This window comes from Manacus candei, unplaced genomic scaffold (genome assembly GCF_025592945.1).
Source record: "Manacus candei isolate 608988 ecotype Guabito, Panama unplaced genomic scaffold, ASM2559294v1 h1tg000065l, whole genome shotgun sequence".
Taxonomy (NCBI): domain Eukaryota; kingdom Metazoa; phylum Chordata; class Aves; order Passeriformes; family Pipridae; genus Manacus; species Manacus candei.
The window spans coordinates 2,764,583-2,786,414 of NW_026138113.1; the positions used below are offsets into that span (position 1 = coordinate 2,764,583).

The 21,832-nt window shown below is 38.1% G+C and overlaps 1 protein-coding gene across 1 annotated transcript in view; it reads right to left on the reverse strand.

Annotated features, from left to right (window-relative positions):
* Positions 1-6,426: 6,426 nt before the first annotated feature.
* ITFG1 (integrin alpha FG-GAP repeat containing 1) overlaps positions 6,427-21,832 on the reverse strand; it is a 72,598-nt gene continuing 57,192 nt past the window's right edge. Inside the window, exons 15-18 of the mRNA XM_051805606.1 lie at positions 13,001-13,125; positions 12,085-12,167; positions 10,338-10,455; positions 6,427-6,989 (exon numbers count right to left, since the gene is read on the reverse strand). Of these exons, the coding sequence (XP_051661566.1) occupies positions 6,930-6,989; positions 10,338-10,455; positions 12,085-12,167; positions 13,001-13,125 (386 nt within the window). The 3' untranslated portion in view covers positions 6,427-6,929. The remainder of the gene's footprint in view (positions 6,990-10,337; positions 10,456-12,084; positions 12,168-13,000; positions 13,126-21,832) is intronic.

The window sequence follows — 21,832 nt, forward strand, 5'->3', positions numbered from 1 at the left end:
TTCCCCGTTTTTGCGGTGCTGGCCGCCCGCAGAACAGGCAGGGCGGAGGGGGCGAGCCGTGCGGCCCCTCTCCAGGACACGGTGGCTCGGGCGAGCCTGAATCCCGGCTGCCGGCCTTTGTTTGGGATCTGAGCGGGGTCCCAGTGGGGTAAAAGGGACCCGGTTCTTCCCCTCGTTTTCCATCCCTCCCCTCGCCCCCTCGCTCGTGGCAGGGAGCCCGCACGGCCCCGGCAGTGCGGCGTGCCCGGTGCCTGCCTGGCCGCAGTGTGCTGTGCGCTGCCTGCGGCTCGGGCTCCGGGAAGAGCCCATCACACGCTGTTGTGCGGCTGTTGTTTGACAGGAGTGACAGCTAAAATGGAGCTATTACTTTACAAGAAGTTAATAAAAAGGCGCACTTAGCCTGCTGCCTGCCCTGGCTGCCGTCCCTCTGGTTATCCATCACATCGGGTTAGCTTGTGAAGGGACATGTTACTTAAGAAGAGGGCCCGGGGTGGAGGCAGGTGGCGGTGTCGAGGGAAGGGATGACTGGAACCCCCGGGCGCCGGGCAGGGAGGGAGAAGTCTCGGGCCGCAGATCCCGCCGCGGGGGCTCCCCGAGCTGGCGATGAAGGAGTGTGAGGGCGAGAGCCGAGAGCATGGCCGCGAAAGGCTGTAGTGCCCATAGGCTACGTGTAAAATTATAGCAACACATGTTAGTCCCTTAGAGATGTTTTCAAATCTGCCATAGGCAGCACGGGTTGAAGTATCGCTGTGTATTTCCTACAGGATGTCTCCTCCCTAGAATTGCCGATTAGGCAAAGCTGAGAGCTTTCGCTCAAGCTCCAGAAGTATTGAAGCGCGGGGATGTGCACGGAGCGTGTTAAAGGTTTGCTCAGGGGGCAGGAGCGGTGCGGGAGCTCTCGGCCCGGCCCGGCCCCTGCAGGAGCTGCCGTGCGGGTGTCCCGAGCCCGGGAGCTGCTCCGGCCGCGCTCCCGGCACGGAGGAGGTCCAAAGTCAGGTCTTCCCTTCTCCTCATCGCGGTCCTGCACAGTGATGCAGATCTGAACCTGCAGGTGCCCCACGCGCGCAAGCACCGTGTGGAAGCGATTTGGAAACAACTCGATAGACCCAACATATTTTGCAAACTGTAAATCATGTGCATAATTGCAACTAGCGATCACGTCTGCTTAAGGAGTAGGGCAGCTCACTACAGTGTCGAACATGATTGTGCGAGGTGAAGCTCTGGTTTCCTTGTGGTTTGGTGCTATGTGTTTGAATGCTAAATGCTTTCTAAAACGCTCAAAGGTCAGCATATCCTGTTAGAAAAGGTCATTCTTTTGCTTCAGCCTATCTGTTAAATATTTCAGGCTCTTCAAGTCAGTGTGATTGTCAGTTAGGGCGAGTTAATCAAGGAGGGAGCGAGGAGCAGCTGGAGGAACGCGGTGCGGGGCTGCGGTGCGGGAGGAACAACTCCTGCCTGTGAGCGCCCCTGCCCAGCATCACACCGGACCCCCGGCGAGACCTTACAGTAAAGGTCCTGAGCTTTCCTGGTTATTAAAGATCCATTTCAGTGTTCTAAGAAGCTTCATGAAGTATTAAGCTTGATGGTCTGGCAAAATCCCAAGTTACATAATTATATTATTCTACTTACTTGAATTGTCCTTTCAATTTCAAATAGAGATGGTACGGTCCTCCTCAAATTGGAGTTTTTCCATGAAATGTTGAATAGCCGCTGCATTCCAGCAGTGGATAAAGCGATTTCTCTGTGTTCACCTCTTAACCATGTATTTATAGTGGTGTGATGAAATGTTAAGTTCTGTCGTGAAAACTCCTATACAAAGAGAAGTCTTCACTAGGTGTATCTACTTTGCATTATTTTCTTTACTAACAAAAATGTTTACTGTAGTGACTCAAGAAAATATCAGACTACTGTATCTGTGCATCATCCACAATTTTTTATCCTCTCTGCAAGTACATAATTAAAATCTGACTGCCGTTGTGCAGATTGTTAGGAAACAGGGGGTTGCTTGCTTTTTTTTTTATTTTTTGGAACACACAGTATAGCTGATGGCAAAATTTGACTTGGATATTTTTATTACTTGTGATGATATGAGAAATGAGAGAACTGGCCTGCTTCTCAGATTTCAGGCTGAATTTGCATTCAGGAAGACTATTTGTGGTCAATTGTCTCACACCAAAGGAACGGGAGAAAATCCTTACAGTACTTTGTGCTCAGTACAAGTTTTGGTAGTAATTGCAAAGACCCAATCTGCTACAGTCAATTTAACTGAAGAGCTGAACTTCTAGTTTGTCCATTAGAAGGCTGAACAGAGCTATTACACACTGGGGGAAGTGAGCAGCTTTTCCATCCCGTTCTTTTCTCAGGGCTGTGTCAAGCTGTCAGAGTGGGAGATGCAGGTAGTAGCATCAATTTGTAGATTTGGGGCATATTCTGCCATCATTTACTGCTGCTTTCAGAGACATTTCTCTTGGGGACATCCCTGTTGCTTTGCCTTCCTGGACTTCTTGCTATAGATGCTGCTTTAAAGTACTTCATAGTAAACTAGTGACAGGTCTGAAGAAGCTTTCAGTTCCCATTTTCTGAGCCTGCAGAGTGTAGGTTTCCAGAGAGGAAAATGCTGTGTCATGGGGTCAAGCTGGTAGAAAACTTGGGTTTGGGAGTTATGAAAGGTTGAACACAGCTTTTGAAGAGCCAGCTGTGTATTGTTCTGATGCTCTACCGAGTCATCATGATTATCTTTGAATGGGAGTAGTTGAGGGAAGGCAATGGGACTGCTCAGTTCCATGTAGGTAAACACCTGCAGGAGCAGTTCACAAGGAGTCAGGTACAACAGGTGCTCTGCTGCAATTAAAGCCTTACAATTCTATTGTTAGAACTGGGTTTGCCTCCTCCCAACAGTTCTGCTGTTTGGTGAGAAGTTTTAGTTTTAATATTACCTAATGTATTTTTTGCTCTTGAGTAGCAGATCATACATAAGGCTATACAAATAGCCTTAGACCAGCAGCTATGGTTTTTAAAAGAGGTTGCAACAGTGAATAATTATGAAAGAAAGTTAGGAGTTATGTTTGAACTGTTCTGGTACTTAGTTTTGTTAGTAGGATTTAGGTGCAGTTGATAAATCTTATTTGTATACAATTTCTACTTAGAAAATTATAGAAGGTGCAAGTCGCTCTTGGTGTGGTAACATAATATGTAATGATACATAAATATGTACAATTGGCTTTGTTGCTTACTACTGAGCTACAAACACTGCAAACTTTGCAATAGTCATGAAGAATACTGATAGTCCTCAGAAAGCTTACTGGGCAGTTCTCTGCTAGGCAATATAATCAGATCTGACTGTTGGTATATACCTACAAACCTGGTTGGCTTGAATCGCAAAATTCATTAATTTCAAAATAAGGTTATAATTGTTATGGATTGTATCACAGATGAGATCACATTTTTCACTGAAGTCAGGAATTAATTATAAAAATAATGCTGTGTGGCTGATTATTTTCAAAGTGACAGTGAGTCTGATATTATAGTGCCTCAACAAATAGATCCTGTCACCAAAATGGAAAAAAACCCCAGAATGGATAACAGGGAGTTACTAAAGCAGCATAGCAATGTGTCAGATTTAAGATCTCTATTGCTCTTGATTTCTTAACATACTTCTTTGATGAAAACATTTGCCCATCCCTACTATTTATTTACAAAGTATGAGATTATTTAAAGCATAATTTTATTTTCTGAATTTTTAAAAATTATTCTTTTGGTTATTAATACCTTCAAAACTGACACAGTTAATGCTTTAACAGTATTGATTATAATATAGTAGAAAGTTATGGATTGACTCCTCCTTTTCTATTTAGGTGTCACTTCTTTGAAAGAAGTTGTAAATATGAATTATAATATATTGGTATCTATACAGCATCAATATCAAATATTGGTATTAATCCAGGCTGGGGGGATGAACAAGTCGAGAGCAGCCCTGGGGAGAAGGATTTGGGGGTGCTGGTGGGTGAGAGGCTGGACATGACCCAGCCCAGAAAGCCCCCATGTCCTGGGCTGATCCCACAGTGAGGGCAGCAGGGGAGGGGGAAATTCTGCCCCTCTGCCCCCTCAGGTGAGACCCCACCTGCAGAGCTGCCTCCAGCTCTGGGGTCCCAGCACAAAAAGGACATGGAGCTGTTGGAGCAAGTCCAGGGGAGGCCACCGAGTTCATCAGAGGGATGGAGCAGCTCTGCTGGGAGGAAAGGCGGAGAGAATTGGAATTCTTCAGCCTGAAGAGAAGGCTTTGGGGTGACCTAATTGTGGCCTTACAGTGCCTGAAGGGAGCCCACAAGAAAGGCTCTTTTACAAGGTCATGGAGTGACAGGACAAGGGGGAATGGCTTCAAACTGACAGAGAGTAGGTTTAGATGGGATATTAGGAACACCCTGTGAGGGTGGTGAGGCCCTGGAACAGGTTGCCCAGAGAAGTTATAATTGCCCCATCCCTGGAAGTGTCCAAGGCCAGGTTGGATTGCTCTGGACAACCTGGGCTAGTGGAAGGTGTCCCTGCTCATGGCAGGGACATGGTGGTTTTTAAGGTCCCTTCCAACCCAAGCCATTCTGTGACTCTACAGAAGTCCTGAATTGACTCAGTGCATTTACAGTGATCACTTTTCAATTAACTACAGCAAATGTTTCTAATATAGCTGTCTCTTAAGGAAGATGGCCTCAGCATAGGAGTATCATACTACACAGAATATGCCTGTTAATCTGCAGCAGAAAAGTTGGTTCTTTTGTTGGGGGATTATAGTGCATTAATGATAAATCTGGTAGGAAGATTCAATCTTAAAGCTTCTCATGGAAAATGAGAACAAAGAAAGATGGTATTTCGACAGCCATCTGTCAGTTGGCCTGTCAACAGTATTTTTATATAGGTGAAATTTCACACTGAGGAAGCCTTCCAATAGCATTTCTCACCAGGGCTGTGTTACAGTGGATGCATTTTGAAAATGTATGTAGTTAGAACTATTTCTCAGTTCTCAGTTACTGTAATGATCACCTGGAACGGCACTTTCTAATAGATGTTACTTTCTTAAACTTACTGGTGGAAGGGTAATAACCTCACCCAAACATATTTTTATGCTTCTAGAGCAGAAAACCAAATTACGACATGAAACCTTTGACAAGAGGTTTAACAATATTTAATGCCTGAATTCAAAATCATATGCATATACTGTGTGAGCCAAGCTAGGAGTAGTCAGAACCTGTGGAAAACTTTATTATAAGACAGCTATTAAAGCACCACTAATGTAATGTATATAGTGATGCAATGATGCACTGCTGAGCATGCAAAATACCTCAGAGCAAAAGATATGAGTTCAATGTTTTGTAAACTTGACAACAGCTTAAATGTCAGCATGAGGTTATTTTATTCCTAATTGCTTTTTCAAAAAACATAAGGAAGCTAATCTGTGTGTATTATATTGTGATAAAGGGCTACAGACAACTTTGCTGCCACAGTGGCATTATGCATTTAGCATTATTCTCCAACCATCTGAAAAAACAGGAAAATATATTGAATTGTGTGTCTTTTTAATAATGAAATCTGTTCTTTCTTTTGCTGGTGGGAGGCAATTCTATCAATGTGGTTTAAAAAGTCCAATAGCATTAAGTATTTCTCTAAAAAAAAATCATACCCTTTCATGCCACTTTGAGAAATATTAAAGGTGTACATTAAGTAAATATTCTGTCCTGAATAATACCAGTCATGTGATATGAAAGTCTCCTGTGTTGGCATCTGAGCAGTACATATTGGAAATGTCTAGTAAAACTGAGGAGACTGTAAACTCATGTAAAATAGAAGTATGATTATTCTTAAGAGACTCTTTGAGGATCCCAAGTACACTGGGCAAGTGTAACCTCATCATCATTTTAAATACTTAAAATTAAGCTACTCATCTTATGTAATTATTATGAAATTTGGGCATAGTAGTGTCCATAGATAATGGGCTTGCTTATTCTGAGTTCCTACTACAATCTTATTTTATCTTTGTATATCTCATCACTTAGCAATAAATTTTAGGGCATCAATCCTCATTCTCTTTCTACTCAAAAATGTTTCAAGTTGTTGAAAAACAAAACCAAACAAATAATCCCATATCTTTCTCATATATATATATATATAAAAGTTACTTTCATAATGACTTTGGACCGTTCTAAAATAAATATGGTTATACTTTAATTATAAAAGCAGTTTATGTAATCCTGATAAATTTTTATGATTTTAATTTTTTAATGTGTTGTCTCCTCTCCAGAACTAGCACACATAAATACTGCATCTATCCCATGATGAATGAACCAGCATTACATTGCAGGTTTCTTTTGGTTCTCTAATTCCTAAGTTCTTTAACTATTGCACAGATAGATTTAAACAAAGAAAAATACAGAATACTTTAGATTAAGCACCATTTAATACAGTCAAAAGAATTAACAATTAAGTCATCTGAGAAATTGCTCAAGTTTAATTTTCAGAAATCAGGTTATTTTGCAGGAATGAATAAATGCATTATACAACATGACAAGACCAATTCAAGTGGTACAAGGTATTCTGCTTGCTGAAATGGCAACACTTGGTTTACACAGCTTTCTTTCTATCAAATATTACTAAAGAATTGGTACATAAACAATGGTTCATGCAACTTGATCCCTTTACTAAGAAAAAGAAATGTACAGTTTTGTTAAATATAGGCCAAATGCTATTATATACAGGCTGTTAACTGAAAGGCCTTGTGAGACATTCAGGTCTAATTTTAATACTTTCCAAATAAATACCAAATAATGCAACATTTACAAATAACACACCAACAGTATTTTCATGGTAATAATTTTAAAAACCAAATTCAGTAGTTCAATTAAGCAAATGAGTAGCAGCTCCTTCATAAATATTAAGGCATGTCACATAGCATCAAAATGGAACCGATGAGCCTCCTGTCGCTTCTCTCTGTCATCTGCTTTCTGAAAAATATTAATAAAAAAAACACTTTGTGGAATCTAGAGCAATACTCTTACAGAAATGAGTTGTCAAATGTCAGAGAATGCTTGATTTTTTCCAAGTTGCTCATTTGACAAAAGGCAAAAAAGCTTAGTAAAACCCCCAATAATTAACTTTTAAATGATGTCAGCTTGAAATAGCAATAATCTATGCAAAATTGACTTCTGCTGTTAATGCTCTGCTGTTGTAGTATTTATGACCTGTTATTTTCTGTTATTTCTAATAATGCTTTTTTAAAAGGAATAAGGCAAACCTCAAAACTGTTTCCTAGTATGCATTTACTTTGCATTATAAATATGAGATGAAACTATTCTGGATTAACTGTAAATGTCATTTACGTTACTCTTCAGAAGAATCTCATTTAAAAAACCATTCTGTTAAATACAGATTTAGACCAGGTTGGCAGTTCAACCAACAATTAACAGCACCAGGTAGGCTAAAAATGTTCCGTGTTTTTTGTTTGTATTATGAAAATGTGAAGTAGGGTGCATTTCCCACACACATTGACCTACTGAAAGAGTAGTTTAGATGGTGCTTGGAAAAAATAAGTATATTTAAATTGTACCTATAATCCATGTAATGTGTAAAAACGTCCTCTCCTCCCACAAGTCTCCTCTAGTGTGCTAAAGAAGTAACAGAGGATGAAAGCACTTCTCTAAGGATTTGTGAACACACGGTGTGAACTTCTCTAGAAAACAGTGTTTTTGTCATGACAGACACTATGTGTAAATCCCAGCATGAGAGAATTTAGCAAAACAGATTGAAATGCTTTTTAGCTGCTTAGTCCCATCTTTTTTTGATGAGTAAAACAAAGAAAAGCCTCTCCAGTGTGCTGTTGTGTGGGCACTCAGATTTGTATCTCAGTTGATAAATATACACCACAATTGGTGCACGTCTCCTGCCATGGAAGTTTGTCATCTGCTTTGGTTCAAGGCCAAATACTTCCTCATTACACAATGTTTATGTGTGATAGCAACTCCATTGGATTAACTATGGATTTTACTACATTTTGTAGCAGCACCAGAGCTGTCAGCGAGGTTTAAGATGTATCAGTCTGGCTTTTTTTTGGCAGGGATTTTATCAATGTTAATAGAAGTTTGAATGTCAAAAAAGGGGTGGGAAGGAGGGAGTGGCACACTCTTTCCTCCATTGAAATGCTTGTCACATTCCACAGAATTTCACAGTCCCACTTAGAAAACATTTTTCACTCCATTTCTTGTATGCTTCCTGAAAAAATTATTGCTTCAAATTTGACAGTAACTGATACTCTGATGAATCTATCAAAAACCCTCTCTGGCAGCATTACCATCACTGTGCAGTGCTCACATGACCAGCCTCAAGACCCCAAAGCACATTATAAAGAATGGAAATACAGGAAGATGGAGGTCCTTAGCGAACGGAACAGACTGTATTTGTGGTAACATGAATAATGGTCTCAATTCTTCCTCAATTACTCTTTCATTTGATGTATCAAAACTAAAAACTAGTAACTGAGATTTCAAACCTCTTTTTTTCCTTTTAAATGGATCCAAAATTTCTAAGGCATGACAGCAACACCTACCCTAAACCCTACAGTTATTTCAGTACTATAATACTTGGCTGGCAGATGAGTGTGTGAGAACTATTGAAGACAAAGGGCTCCTATTACTACCAATCTGCAGGAGTCAAAGTACAGGGTTTATTTTAGCTGCTGAATAAAACACTGCAGCTCACAGACACACATCCTCGGGGGGATAGAAAAGATTCTAAGTGCCAGTACATATCCCCTTCCTTTCTTTGCTACAGGTACTCCAGAGATCTCCATGGGAAAATGGCATTTAGCCGGGATGGTACTTTTATGAGAGGATTACTAAGAGATAGTAAGCTAAGAACAAGCTTAGAAACAAGGAACTTTGGAGTTTAACTTTAACAATGTCAGTGATGCACAATACAGCCCTAGTGAACACTCTTACGTATTCAGTATCTCAACCGTTTCTTCTAAAAAGTGGGAAGGTAAAAATCAATAGGAAAAGTATAGGAATTAACACATGTTTATACAGTGGTCTGAAAATACATACAATTTATCCAAATATTGACCCTATTTTGAGCAAGACTGCAGAGTTGGAAATGAGTTTATAATATAACCAATACACATACATGTCATGGGGCTTAAAATTGCTCCAAAAGTACTCTGGGCTGAGTCCTTCTTTACATTGCAATGCTTGAATTACTGGATGAAAAATTGTTTTAAATGGTGCCATTAAACCTCCATTTCTCCAGATGGAATTATACACAGTCAACCCTTCCCCAACTCAAAGTCCAAGTACCTTTTCAGCTACTCCTGTTGCTCAAGATACGCTGGAGACAGAATTAAACCCAGCCAGTGCCCAGCCCAACTCCCAGTTCACAGTGCTTTCTTGGTACAGTAGGATAGGCTAATGACAGTCATCATAAATTTCATATTTCTTTGCTTTGTGTGTTTCATTCCCAGCTTTATTATTATTTGGAGACTGTACTTAAAGTTTTGAAGAGTGAAGATTGACGGACAAATACCATTTAAATATGAAGCATGCGCAAAGCCTGCCTGAATGTTTAACAAGGTCATTTTATTTCCACAAGCACAAAATAACAAACAGTTCTACCATGTCAAAATGGGCAGTAATTTTATTTGACAGCTAAGATTATGGTTTGGGTATGTAGTAGCATTTATTGGCAATCCTGCCAGTTGGATATGATTGTGAACTGAGCATAGTTGAGAAAAATGGGAAAGCATTTCTTTTGTGACATGAAAGGCCTCTTTCAAAATGCTTCTTCAAATCAATGGATTTCTATACACTGCATGTATAATTCAGACCCACAGAGCAAAGAACCAACATGCACATGATTGACTCCCTATGCATTCCTGAATGCTAATGTCAGTGCAATCAGCAGATACAGATACAGAAAAAAAGACATTTTCCTTATTTTTAGATTAACAGCAGAACTCAAGATAAGTAAACTGAGTTTATGTACCATTTTCCAAAACAGTTCTCCTTAAAACTTCAAAATGGAAAGCTTAGATATGAAACAAAGACATCTCATTTAAGTTGGCAAAAGCTTGCCCATGTTGTTCTTCATTTCCCTTTTTAAGTGACTTAGAGCTTAAATAAAAAAAAAGTCAATTTTTAAATTTGCAGTGAATATTAAATTAATAAACACCTTTTGGGAATGAATTCAATCTGTGTCAGAAATTATACTGTAGAAAAATAGTCAAAGAATCTCCAATGTACAGGGCTGTAAAATATTAGGAAGTATTAAATAATATAGAAAATATTCTAGTTAATTAAGCTTACCTTTTCTTGCCAGTGTAATATGCCAATTATTGCCAGGATGAAAACGCAGACACCAATTAAGGCTATAGCTGTGAGCAGTACAATGTTACTTGGGGTCAAATACAGCTTGGCACTCCAGCTACACAAAAAGCAAAAAACCCAAGGAAACATTAATACCCTTCATTAAGAAGCAGAAAACAGATTTAACTTACAAAGATGAAAAGAACCTGTTGGGGTAAGACAGGTGACAACTTGGTCTACAGAAACGAGCAACTCTGCTTATAGAGACTGAAGCTTAATGATGTTTACTTGGAAATATATGGCTTAATATAATTATTTTCAAGTAGTACCATGTCTAAATGCAGTTTCTGTTTAACTTTTCCCGAATGCCATGGATATCCTCAGGGAATGAGTTTTTTCTCATTAGGAGATTTATCTCCCGCCCCTGCCTGGGACAAAGTAAAATGCATAAGAAAAACTTCCACAAAAATGCCTGGGGCTTGGGAACACGGAGAAGCAGGGGGAAATCAGCCAGTAAGATGCTTCCTCCACATGACAAGCTGCTCTTGGACAGGCTCATGGGGCCAGTTCTCTCAGTCTGACGTTTACCCAGGGACAACTGCAGTTCTAGGCAATATAACCAGTGGATTATGGCAGCAGAATGCTGGAGAGCAATGAAATCAAATATTGTAAGGGCTTCTGGAAGACATCCCTCAAACAGTGTGGGGCCCTGAGGCCCAGTGAACACCCTTTTTGTACTACAGCTTCCTGTCAAGGGACAGCTGTCAGCAGCAGGCTCTGTGTTAAGGCAGCACTGAGGCCTCTCAGGAAATAACATACCTATGTTAAAAAAAAATTAAGAAGTTTTTATTATGAAATCTGATTTCTTCTGGGGATTCTATCCTCTGCTATTCTCCAGTGTCCATAAACTCCCTTTATAGGAAAGTTTAAGGATGTTTAAGGATGACAGGAATTTTTTTGTGCAACTCATACCTTAAAATACCTCCAGACTATAACTAAATTTTCATCTGGCAGATGTTATTTCTGTGGTTGTTAATTAGCAACTCAAGCAGCACATCACTTCTTAACTGTTATTTGTCCTATAGTAAAATTAACTGCTGAAACTGATGTCAGAATCATTTCTGCATGATAAATACAACTGACCTCACTGGCAGATCAAGCGGCAAAAAGCAGCTGGAATATCTGGCTAATGTTTTCTCTAATAGCAGGGAGAGAATCACGCTCTCTTTCTGGGATAAACATTTCATTTGCAAAGTGAATTCTGTGTTCAAGCTCTCTTGTAACCAAGCCATTCACCTTTACCTGAAGAAGAACATTCACACCTGCAGCAACAGCTACTGCATTCAAAGGGCTGAACCAAAGCTCTTCTATGGAACCACACAGAACTTGCATATTTGGTGCAACAAAAATGCTTAATTCAACCATTACCATGCTTTTTTGTAATTTGTCAGTAAGAATGTTGGTACAGCTAGCAAATATTTACAGGTGTTGAGCTGGTAAAACATTTTGCTTGTTTGTATGAGCTGGTAATAGATTTTGTTTCCGGGCACCATGTGAGAGTCTGTGTAAATACCTGAGATGGATCCTGCTCAGGGACAGAGGCAGCTGCATCTCAGAATTGGCCCCCTGCCCTTGTTCTCCAATTTTATTTTATACAAGTCACTATTTTTAAACCGACATGTAATGCCTAATTAAAACTGTGTATTAATGTAATTTTGTGAAGTGCAAATTGAAATGATGGAGTTACCTTCGAGGAACATTATGAGGATAGGGAATGACTATAAGCTGGGAGTTTGGTATGATAGCTGTCCATTCCTGTTTTCTTATGGACTGAAAGAAAAACAAAGGCTCTGTCAATTCCTAAGTAAACAACATACTTAAAAGGAAAGAAATTCTCTGTTGAAATATATAATAGGAGAAACAACCCCCCATTTTTTAAAAGAATTTTAAATATAAGAGATTAATCCCTTACTTTTGTTTAAACTTTTATTCTGAAAGCTCCAAAGTGCTTAAAAAAAAACTTCAAAAGAGTAAAAAGCAAATAACTATTTCTGACATGAAACACGGCATCTGCTTAAAAAGTACAAAGCAACAACATAATAAGGAAAGAAGAAAAGAATCAACTATATAAAGGAGGCGGGCAAAGCAATTATCCAAATCAGAATTTGGTCAATTTGAGTACCTTACTTTTAAAGTAGTACCATCAGATCTTTAAAGACTGGAAATGGTGAGAACCCCACTTTTATGTTTCATCTGAAGATTAGAGAATCACAGTAATCTCCACCTCCCATCACACTGATCATGGTTTTATCACTGAGGCAGAAAGGATTATGTGAGTTCCAGGCTGGCCAGTCCAACCCCAGAACAGCCTTACGGCAACTACAGTCCATAATAATTGGATCTAATACCCATTTGCCCTACAAACTACATACCTGTGCTAACACTTCATCCTTTGCTCTTAGCATTGGCCTCAGAGCTTACATACTCCCAAACTCCAGGCATACATTGTTCTCTGAGGCAAACTTTTCTGTATTAAAACTTCTTTGATATTCTTACTTCAAAGACTTAAAATAAAGAGTGTCCCTAGCATTATTTCCATCCAAACTCTTTTAGGAAAGGTAACACCACAAACATTAGCTTGACAATCTTAAATCTCAACTCACCTTTTCTCCTAAGGGACGAGGAATGCCAACATACAAATGGTCGAGGAAGTTGGCACTACGTCCCAAGCCCAGCACGTTGTAGGGCAACTGCAGAGAGTAATGTGCTGACTGGCTGAGCTGTCCAGCTGAAATAAAACCAGAAAAGAAGACTGAGCAGGTATTTTGGGTGAAAAAAACGCCCCAAAATCAACCGCCAAACCACCAACTTGCTAGACAAACATGTTTCACAGTCAGTAATAAAAACGTTTAACAAAATTTTACTAATCATATGATTATTTAATTCTTAAAGGTTCAATCCCGCATTTGCAAACTATTTGTGGGCACTCACTAGGAGAACAAGCTAAAATGATTATTTCTAGGAAAGACAATTCTTTTGAGCACCATTTATATGTTAAACCAAGTCTCCCTTATTTGTTACAAGTGGAGAAGAAATCAACTATCCACATTTATTTTGATATGATTAATGCCAAGTCTTTTGCCCCACTGATTTACAAGATCAGACTCGACATGTGAAAGTTCACTTTAATTCTTGTTAATCAGTGATTACTACTGAGTCACAAAATGAGCTATGTAAATTCTCATGAACAAATGTTCAAATAATAAATTGATTTAATGAAAACAGGATTACAGGGGTTGCAAGTTAATAATAATTAAAGAAGAAACTGCAGGGGAAAAACCAGATTCTTGGTTTCTTGAAAAGGCAGTAAGGAAACAGACGTGTTGCAGCTACCCACAAGTTCACTGACATCCCATTTCCAAAGTATCCAGTTATTCCATTGAAATAAAAAATCTTGTAATCTTTTAATTTCTGGCAAACAGATTCAGATCCTCTGTAGATTCTTTGTTCATTCTCTAGAAAGCCTCTTAGTGAGTGATCTGGTTACACAGCAGGAATGGTATCAGCACCTCATAAACTGCAGGGAATCCAGCCCGGATTAACAGAAATGAGCTCAAGAGATACTTGACAGCCACAAGTAGGTTTACGTGACCAAAAGGAAGTATTTTTCGCAGGATGTGATGTAGTCAGTATTTCTAGAGCATCAGATTTTTCTCTGCTTTGACCACTGATAGATTCTGCCTGGAACTGGAAATTATAAATATGTGACAAAACACAACCGAATGTAAATTAAAGAACAGGAATTCACATTTTGTAATGAATTTACAGCTAACTCCTTTCTGCCTCTCCACACTCTCATCCAAGGCTTGATTCTGGAAGTTGGCACTTTGCTGTAGTATTGGAGGATGATAATTTTGGATTCCTCTTCAGTACAATGATTACTTCATGCTCTCTCTTTCTGAACCCCCCTGCCCTTCACCAGCTCTTGAGGAAGCCACTTGCCATTTGCTGTCAGACATGTTTTGAAAGAGGCTTGTTTAATCATGAGGTAAATATTCTGTATTATTGTAGCCTTAGAGCTATGATTACTTTACTTTAAAAAGGAAGATAAATGTCAAATAAATACAGAGCTCCAGATGATATCTGAAAAATCAGTTACCTCTTTATTAAGCTAAAATGCTATTAGCAAAAAAAACCAGTAACAGTCTTCCTAAAGATTATACATATTTTAGATTTACTTTTCCCCCGTGTCAACCATGTAATGAGCAAGCAGATGAGAAATATTTAAATTGGATTTGTACTTTCAGTGCTCCGTTATGAGGGCAAGGTGTACTGTGCACATTGTTAAATTTCTTCATTATGGAAGATGTGACACTGATGAGCAGCTTTCTCTTTAAGAACAGGGATTTTTCCAGGAAGTTAACAGGGTAGGATCTGAGTCCTGAGACTGCCCTTGCTTTGTCACTGCCTTCTCTGACATGATCTTGGCTAAAATGCTCAATCTCTAGGTGTCATTTTCCAAATCTAAAATGTGAATAATTCCCCAATCGGAGGAAACGTAATATCTGAAAGCTCTGATTACCAACATAAAAGTAACAAGGAATGAAGGTGGGTTTATTAAATTTGACTTAGTTATAAAAACAAATCATGTATGTGTCACTTGATGAGGCTGTAATAAAGAATTTTAAAATTTGGTTCACTAATACTGAAGGATTTCCCCCAAAATAACAAAGTACTGCTGTAACATGTAACACTGAAAAGCTTTCAGAGTTACTTCTGAGCGAAATATTTAGGATCATGAAAAGACTGCAACTAAGATCTTGCTTTTTTCTTCCATCATACAAATGAAATGAATGTCAACTAAATTAAAGGAAATAAAAGAAAATGTCATATACTGTGTGCAGTCAGCCTTAAAGAGGTTAGAGAGTCAGATACTGCAGCTGCAATTCTTAAAGCGCTGAATAATTTCATGGCTACTAACGCTGGCTCTTATGCCTACTAAGATAAGGATAATGAAATCTTATGCTTCAGGATGTAAATAGATCATTTGCAAAGGTCAGAAAGGAATGTTTTCTTCTACATAGCAGGCAGAAAATGTGCACATATCTATTTTTTTATTTGCCTTTAAAGTGGAAGGTATTAACCAAGCAGGATGATAGCATATAGAAGGTTCTAGTTTACATTGAAGCTGACTAAGCACAGGAGGTCTTTGAGACTATATCTTGCTTTACTCCCTCTATATCTATCATAAATTCTGTTTGATGCTTACTGAAATATTCCACTTAGAATTGCAACCAAGTAATTAAGAATGACAACTACTCATCTGAGAAACATAAAAGCCCTGAATCAACATGAAAAATAAAACGAGAAATTACAGAGAGTAGTGTCAATAGTTTATTTTCATATCTGAAGTTCTCAGTCACTGGTAATTAATTTACTTGTGAAAATATTTCAGATTTAATTTAAATAGCAATTTGTAAAACTATTGTGAACAGCTTGTTCTGAGGTAATTTGAAAATACTGTTGCATCTTCAAGGAGGAGGGTGGGATTTATTTCTTACACTAGAATTGTTCTTTAGGCTTTTGGAGGTCTGTGCAGGTAGATGGAGGAAGTGGTTGTTACTTCACAGTTTGTTTGGCTTCATCAGAAGATTTGTTACTATAAACAAAAATTGAAACTCCTCCTCCTGACAACATTTTTCTTTTTGACACTACTTTTAAGACTATTCAACACTATGTCTTTTGCCCCATGCTTCTTGTTTCAAATCTGTTATTTTGAAGCATCCAGCTATCATGGGCTTTGGTGTCAGTGGATGTTTGTATTTTTGTTTCAAATCATAAATCACTAAGTTTGTTGCTTCAAAAAACCTCAACATTTTTGGACACGGTTTTCAGTGGTTTCAGCCTGTCACAGATCAAATTTGTAAGAAATAGCTAATCTCAGGAGATTTTGCAGAGTTTTATATTCAGAAACCATCCTGGACACCTCTGAATCAATCTCCTTACTTTTGAAGTCTGGCATATAAAATTGGAAGCAATATGTGTCATTAACCTTTCCAAAGTCTTGTCTGAAAAACAGAGTGATGTGTCGTCTGTGACACCCACAGTCCTTGTTCTTTTACACCTGAATTAAGTCATTTTCCTTCTGTTCCCATTATCCTGAGGTAAACTTGCTGAAAGCTCAAGGGTACCTGCTCTCCCCTGAGCTGAACTGTAAGATCCTCAGCAGCTTATTTCAGGCAGCAGAAGCGCTTAAATGACGAATTTCACTTTCTGAAGGGGAGGTGATTGTGTTTACATGTAGAAGCAATGCCTTGTTTAAACAGCACTGATAAGATGGATTTATGAACAGCCTACCTGAACCTACAGAAATAGATGCACAATACTGATAGTGTTCAATCAGTTTAAATAAGCTTATTTTGTGAAATTAAATAGAGCAGAACGTACAAGATCACTACACAGAACTGAAAGACTAATGGAAAATGATTTCAAGCTTGTGGTTCCTGAAGCACCATTATTATAATTTTTTAATTATTATTTTCTTGACAAAATATCATTTGCATTTAAGTAGTCAATTAAAGCCATTCAGATTAATTCAAAATACAGTAATATTTAGGCTTTCAAAAGTTCCCCAAAATTCAATATACTAGGGCTGAAAAGCTAAATGTATTTTCATAAATAAAAATGTTATGTCATTATTTCTTCCAGTTGCTACATTGTCCTCTAATTTGCAAAATGATGTATTTACTAGAAGCCTTACATCCACCAGAATAGTAACTGAAGGTATTTGTGAAATGTGAATCAACTTGTCTAAAAACCTGAAAATCTAATGGAGTTAGAAAATGTAACAAGAAATTTCTTAGTTTTAGATATACATTATTTTTACATTTTGACAATGTAGGCATCTTTTCTGGTAAAAAACCCAGTATCTGAGTTGTAGCCCTTAGTGTCAGACTTCCATACCATCACCTACCTTAATACTGAGGTCAACACAGCAATGACTGCTTTGACATAGATTAGATAAACATATACATCCTAGAAAAAGTAAAAATTATTCCAAAAAAATGCCATGCAGAAGTTGCCTGGATTGCTGCATGGCTGGGAACAACATGCACTCAACAGCTGGAATGAGACAAAGCCAGTTCAAGGTTTAAGTACCATTTCCCAGTGAATGTGTGTCACTTCAGCTGCACAGTTGAAACACTACAGTGATATTTAATTTACAGTCATTCCTGGTATTGTGCTATGTTGCACAAAGTCTTTTCCCATCTTTTGAAGCTGGCAGTACTTTATTTTACTTGAAAATATGCCAAAACAACTTACAGCAAGAGAAAGGGAAATATAACTGATAGCAATTACAGACCCACGGAATATGCTTAAGAATTTACAAAGCAGCTTTCAGAAAAAAACCCCAAAAACAGCAAACAAAAGCCCAGCAACTTCAAACTTGAAAGCTTTTTAGAAAGTTGGAGAATTTGATTTCCTTGGCTTTAGTTGACAGCTTTACTTCAGTTCCCTTATTACTGCCTTTGGAGTTGTAGGTCACTGGCTGGAAAAAAAAAATAGTGGAGAAAGAGCTCTTCTTCTGCTTAAAATTATGCAGTGGTAACCTCAGATTTCTGGGGCTGAGGGTGTTTTTCCCTGTTCTCCTCAGCTGGTTGCCTCTTTTCCTTAGTCCACCCAATAGGAAATTCCAGATTAATGCAGTACACAACTTCACCTCTCAACCTTTTCTGCAATACCTTATTCTGGAGTCCTAAAAATAATATGGGAAAGGGAATTCAAAGTGCACACTTGTGACTTTGACACCAATGACTTGCAGTGCTGCCAACACTCTTCTGCAAACCCAAACTCCAAACCTGATTCATTCATATGAGAATATATATTTTCAAGAAAGATAACTCGGCACCATAAAATTGTAGAAGTAACACTAGTTAAGTCTTTAAAACCCCTCAAACGATAAAATGATCATATTGCTGATATTCCAACCACTTGCATGGGGGAGAGCTGTGTCATTTGTAATGCCTAAATATCTGAGATGAAGTAATATTGCATGCAACAAGTTCAAATAGTTTTCTAAACAAAAGAGTTATATAGAAAAACATACTAGCAGGGTATTCCCACCTACGGCAACCAGAAAATCCCTCTTAATAGAATCCCACTATTCAATTATTGAATTATTCCAGCTTGTTCCATGAACACACTCTTCTTTCTTTATAGTGGAATTCTACAGAATTAACCCTGCAGTGTCAAATGGCCATTGAAAATAAGCTTACTTTGCTTTTTTTCTGGTACATATTCCAACGTTTATGTTTAAATTCATGACTATAAAGGCTGCTAGACATTTGTGTTCACCTCACAATTCAATTTAGTTAAACAGCAGGAGAACTCAATGCAACAACAGGGAAGAGTAAGCAGATTTCAAAAAACCAGAAGGGCACGACTTCACAGCATGTGAAAGGTCATTCTGCCATGGAAGGTTTAAAACAAAACAAAGCAAAACCAGCAAAATGAAAGAGCTGTGAAATGAGAGCTGCAAAGGCCATCAGTCCACACAGCTTCAGTCATACAGATGCTTAAACAAATCATGACTTGATCCATACGAGCCATTCAATGAAACTGCTCATATGATCACCTTATGCCCACATGTGGATATGGATCTTTGAGTAAACCTTAAACATTTATTGTTCTGTTGTTCCTGTCCAACAGGATTAGTATGTTTGGTAGACACAAGCTGCAATTATGACCTTATTTATTTCAAACTCTATCAGTGTATTTTTACTTCAGAGAGGAAATTAAGATGTCCGTAGCACCGGCTGACACACAGAAGATATTCTCCCAACAAAATCCAATGAAAGCCTGGAAATGCAGATGTAGAGCTGAAAATCCTGGCTGGCACTCATACTTAACTGTGGGATCTCCTTAACAATAACAGCTCCAAGAGAGATGGGGAGTGGAGAAGGCAGATCACAGGAAATCCATCAGAAAGCACGGCTTAAATTTGAGTTTGTGCACTTCCCCCAGATTTACACCTGGAGCTGACCTGATCTCAAGCATGAAATTCCTTAAATATTTCAATAAGCTGTTGCAGTTGATTTTCCTCTCAGGGAGAGAAGGTCTGTGGAGATATTAACCACAGATGTAAGGCCCAGTGCTTCTCAATTCTAATGCTCACGTTGGCAATTGCTGTTCACTGTAGCTAATTGAACAGTATTTCTTGTAAGATTACAAGTGAATTGAGCAATGGGAAAGTAAAAGCAAAGAATACACGCTAATTATTATTCTGATATCTTTTAACAACATACTGGAATGTTAATAGGAAAGAGAACAATTCTAACAATGTTTTTAAAAAAGCCCTCATAATTATGCAAATTTCCTGTCGTTAAGGCTTGGCAGATCAAAGGACCTTAAAACAAATTAGATAAGGACAGCCATATGGGCCTTTCTCTTTTACTCTTTGCAAATATTGCCTACATGAAAAGTACCCTAGTTCACAACTAAAGTCCTGCAGAATTTAGGAGATCAGAAGCAGAATGGGGACATTGCTTTGAGTACTTTATGATTTCCTGAAGCCCAGGGCTGGAGGGATAACTTAAAGTGACTGGTTTCAATGGTCCTGCCACTACCTCTTCCTCAGCTGAGACCAGCCCTAGAGCCAATAAATAACATCAGCTGACTTGGAGGGGGGACCAAAAAAGTAATGAAGAGTTTTAGTTTTATTAGAAAAAGAGCTATGTTTTTACTCACATTATTTATTGGAAAAGGGATTGATTATTTTAAAATTTTTATTATCTCATTATTTCTTTCAGATAATTAAAAGTTTCAGATATGGATTGTTCCATAATATTATATAAGGAATGCAAATAAGTTGATGAAAATTAGTTTTAAAATAGTACATTGATGCCATACTTTAAAAAGCTTAATGCAGAAAAGATGTAGGTTTATACATGGCCCAAAAATGCCATGTGGGTTTGATATTGCCTATCAACACACAAAAAACATTCCTTGATGTATTTATTGATAGTCAAATAAAATAGGATTATGATGTAATGGGCTGTTTTTCAAGATAACAACCTGTAGGCCAGGAATTGTACTTAGAACATTTACTGAATTTTACAAATAGGACTTGCAAAAGAAGAAAGTCTAGCTACAAACTTTATGTAATACCTTCAGAAAACATGACTTTGAAAAGTTCTTGCAGGAATTATACAGTCTCAAAAAAATCTATGAATTTATTAGAGCTGAGAAACTGATCAAAGGCAGCATTAGAAAATTCCCTGTAGCAATCCTGCTACTGTCATAAATGCACTTGGAATTCATTACTGTTATTTCCTAATGTCAAAACAGAAAAGGAAATTCATCATGTCTGGACTCTGTTAGGTTTTTATTATTGTAAATATGGTAGCAGTGAAGGTAATATAGTAATATCGAATCATAGTTGATAGCTGTTCTTAAATTGTAAAAACATTCAACTTCTAAAAGCTCTGTCCTCCCTAAAATACACAAACAAAAACAAACAAACAAACAACAAAGTCATAACCAACCAAATCCAGCAAACCCTAAAGATAATGCTTAAGAAAAATGTATTTGTTTTTGTTCTTGGAACAGAGAAACAAACAAACAAACAAATTAGGAAAAGGATATATGAAATGGATCCAAATTTTAAGCTAGTTCTATTCCACAAAGATATAAGGATTTCTAAGATAAGTGCATTGTTCCATGCCACAGAGGAAGAAAAAACATCAGATTTCTAAGTCGGAGATTGTGTTAAATATAAATAAGTAGTAAGAGCTAAAAACTTCTCTGACAACGTGAACAATGAATTTAAATGAGTATAATTAGACTTAAACAAAGCTTACGTTGTTTTTCTGATTTATAGACAATTTATAGCACTTCTCTAAAGAAGAAGAACAAAGGGCAGTTTCATGGTTTTGCTAATGTGTTTCTTAGGCAAAAGATGTCTTTTTTGTCACTCAGACAGAGTTACTCATCAGTATTTCTGATTCTCTGATAGTAAGACTGAGATTCACAAGTCACCTGGCCAAAGGAAGTAGGAAGCTGTGCTTGCAATAAGTTAGTTTAATTCACATGGGTGCACCAAATTTAGGCAGGCCTGCAGTAAGTCCCAATGAGCCTGAAGGAATAAATACATTGCACTCCTTTACAGCCATGATTTCTTCATTTAGATGCCCTTTCACCCAATGAATGCACTCACTGAACTTGCAGTGGCAGGCTGGAAACTTTTGTAATATAGAATTTATAGGAGTTTCCAGTAGCTCTGACAGCAGTTCTTGGGAAGAGCCCCAAAGAGGACAGAGGGGCACTGCAAATACAGTTAACAACATAGGAGAATTAATGATGTCCAACTCTTTACTAAGCCATGAACTGCATTCCAAACATTTCTATTTTTGTTGTTTTGAAAGACATGTCTTTCAAAAAAGGAACAGGTACAACAAAATTCCTTGTCTTCAGCAGCCTATGTCTTACTAGTACCC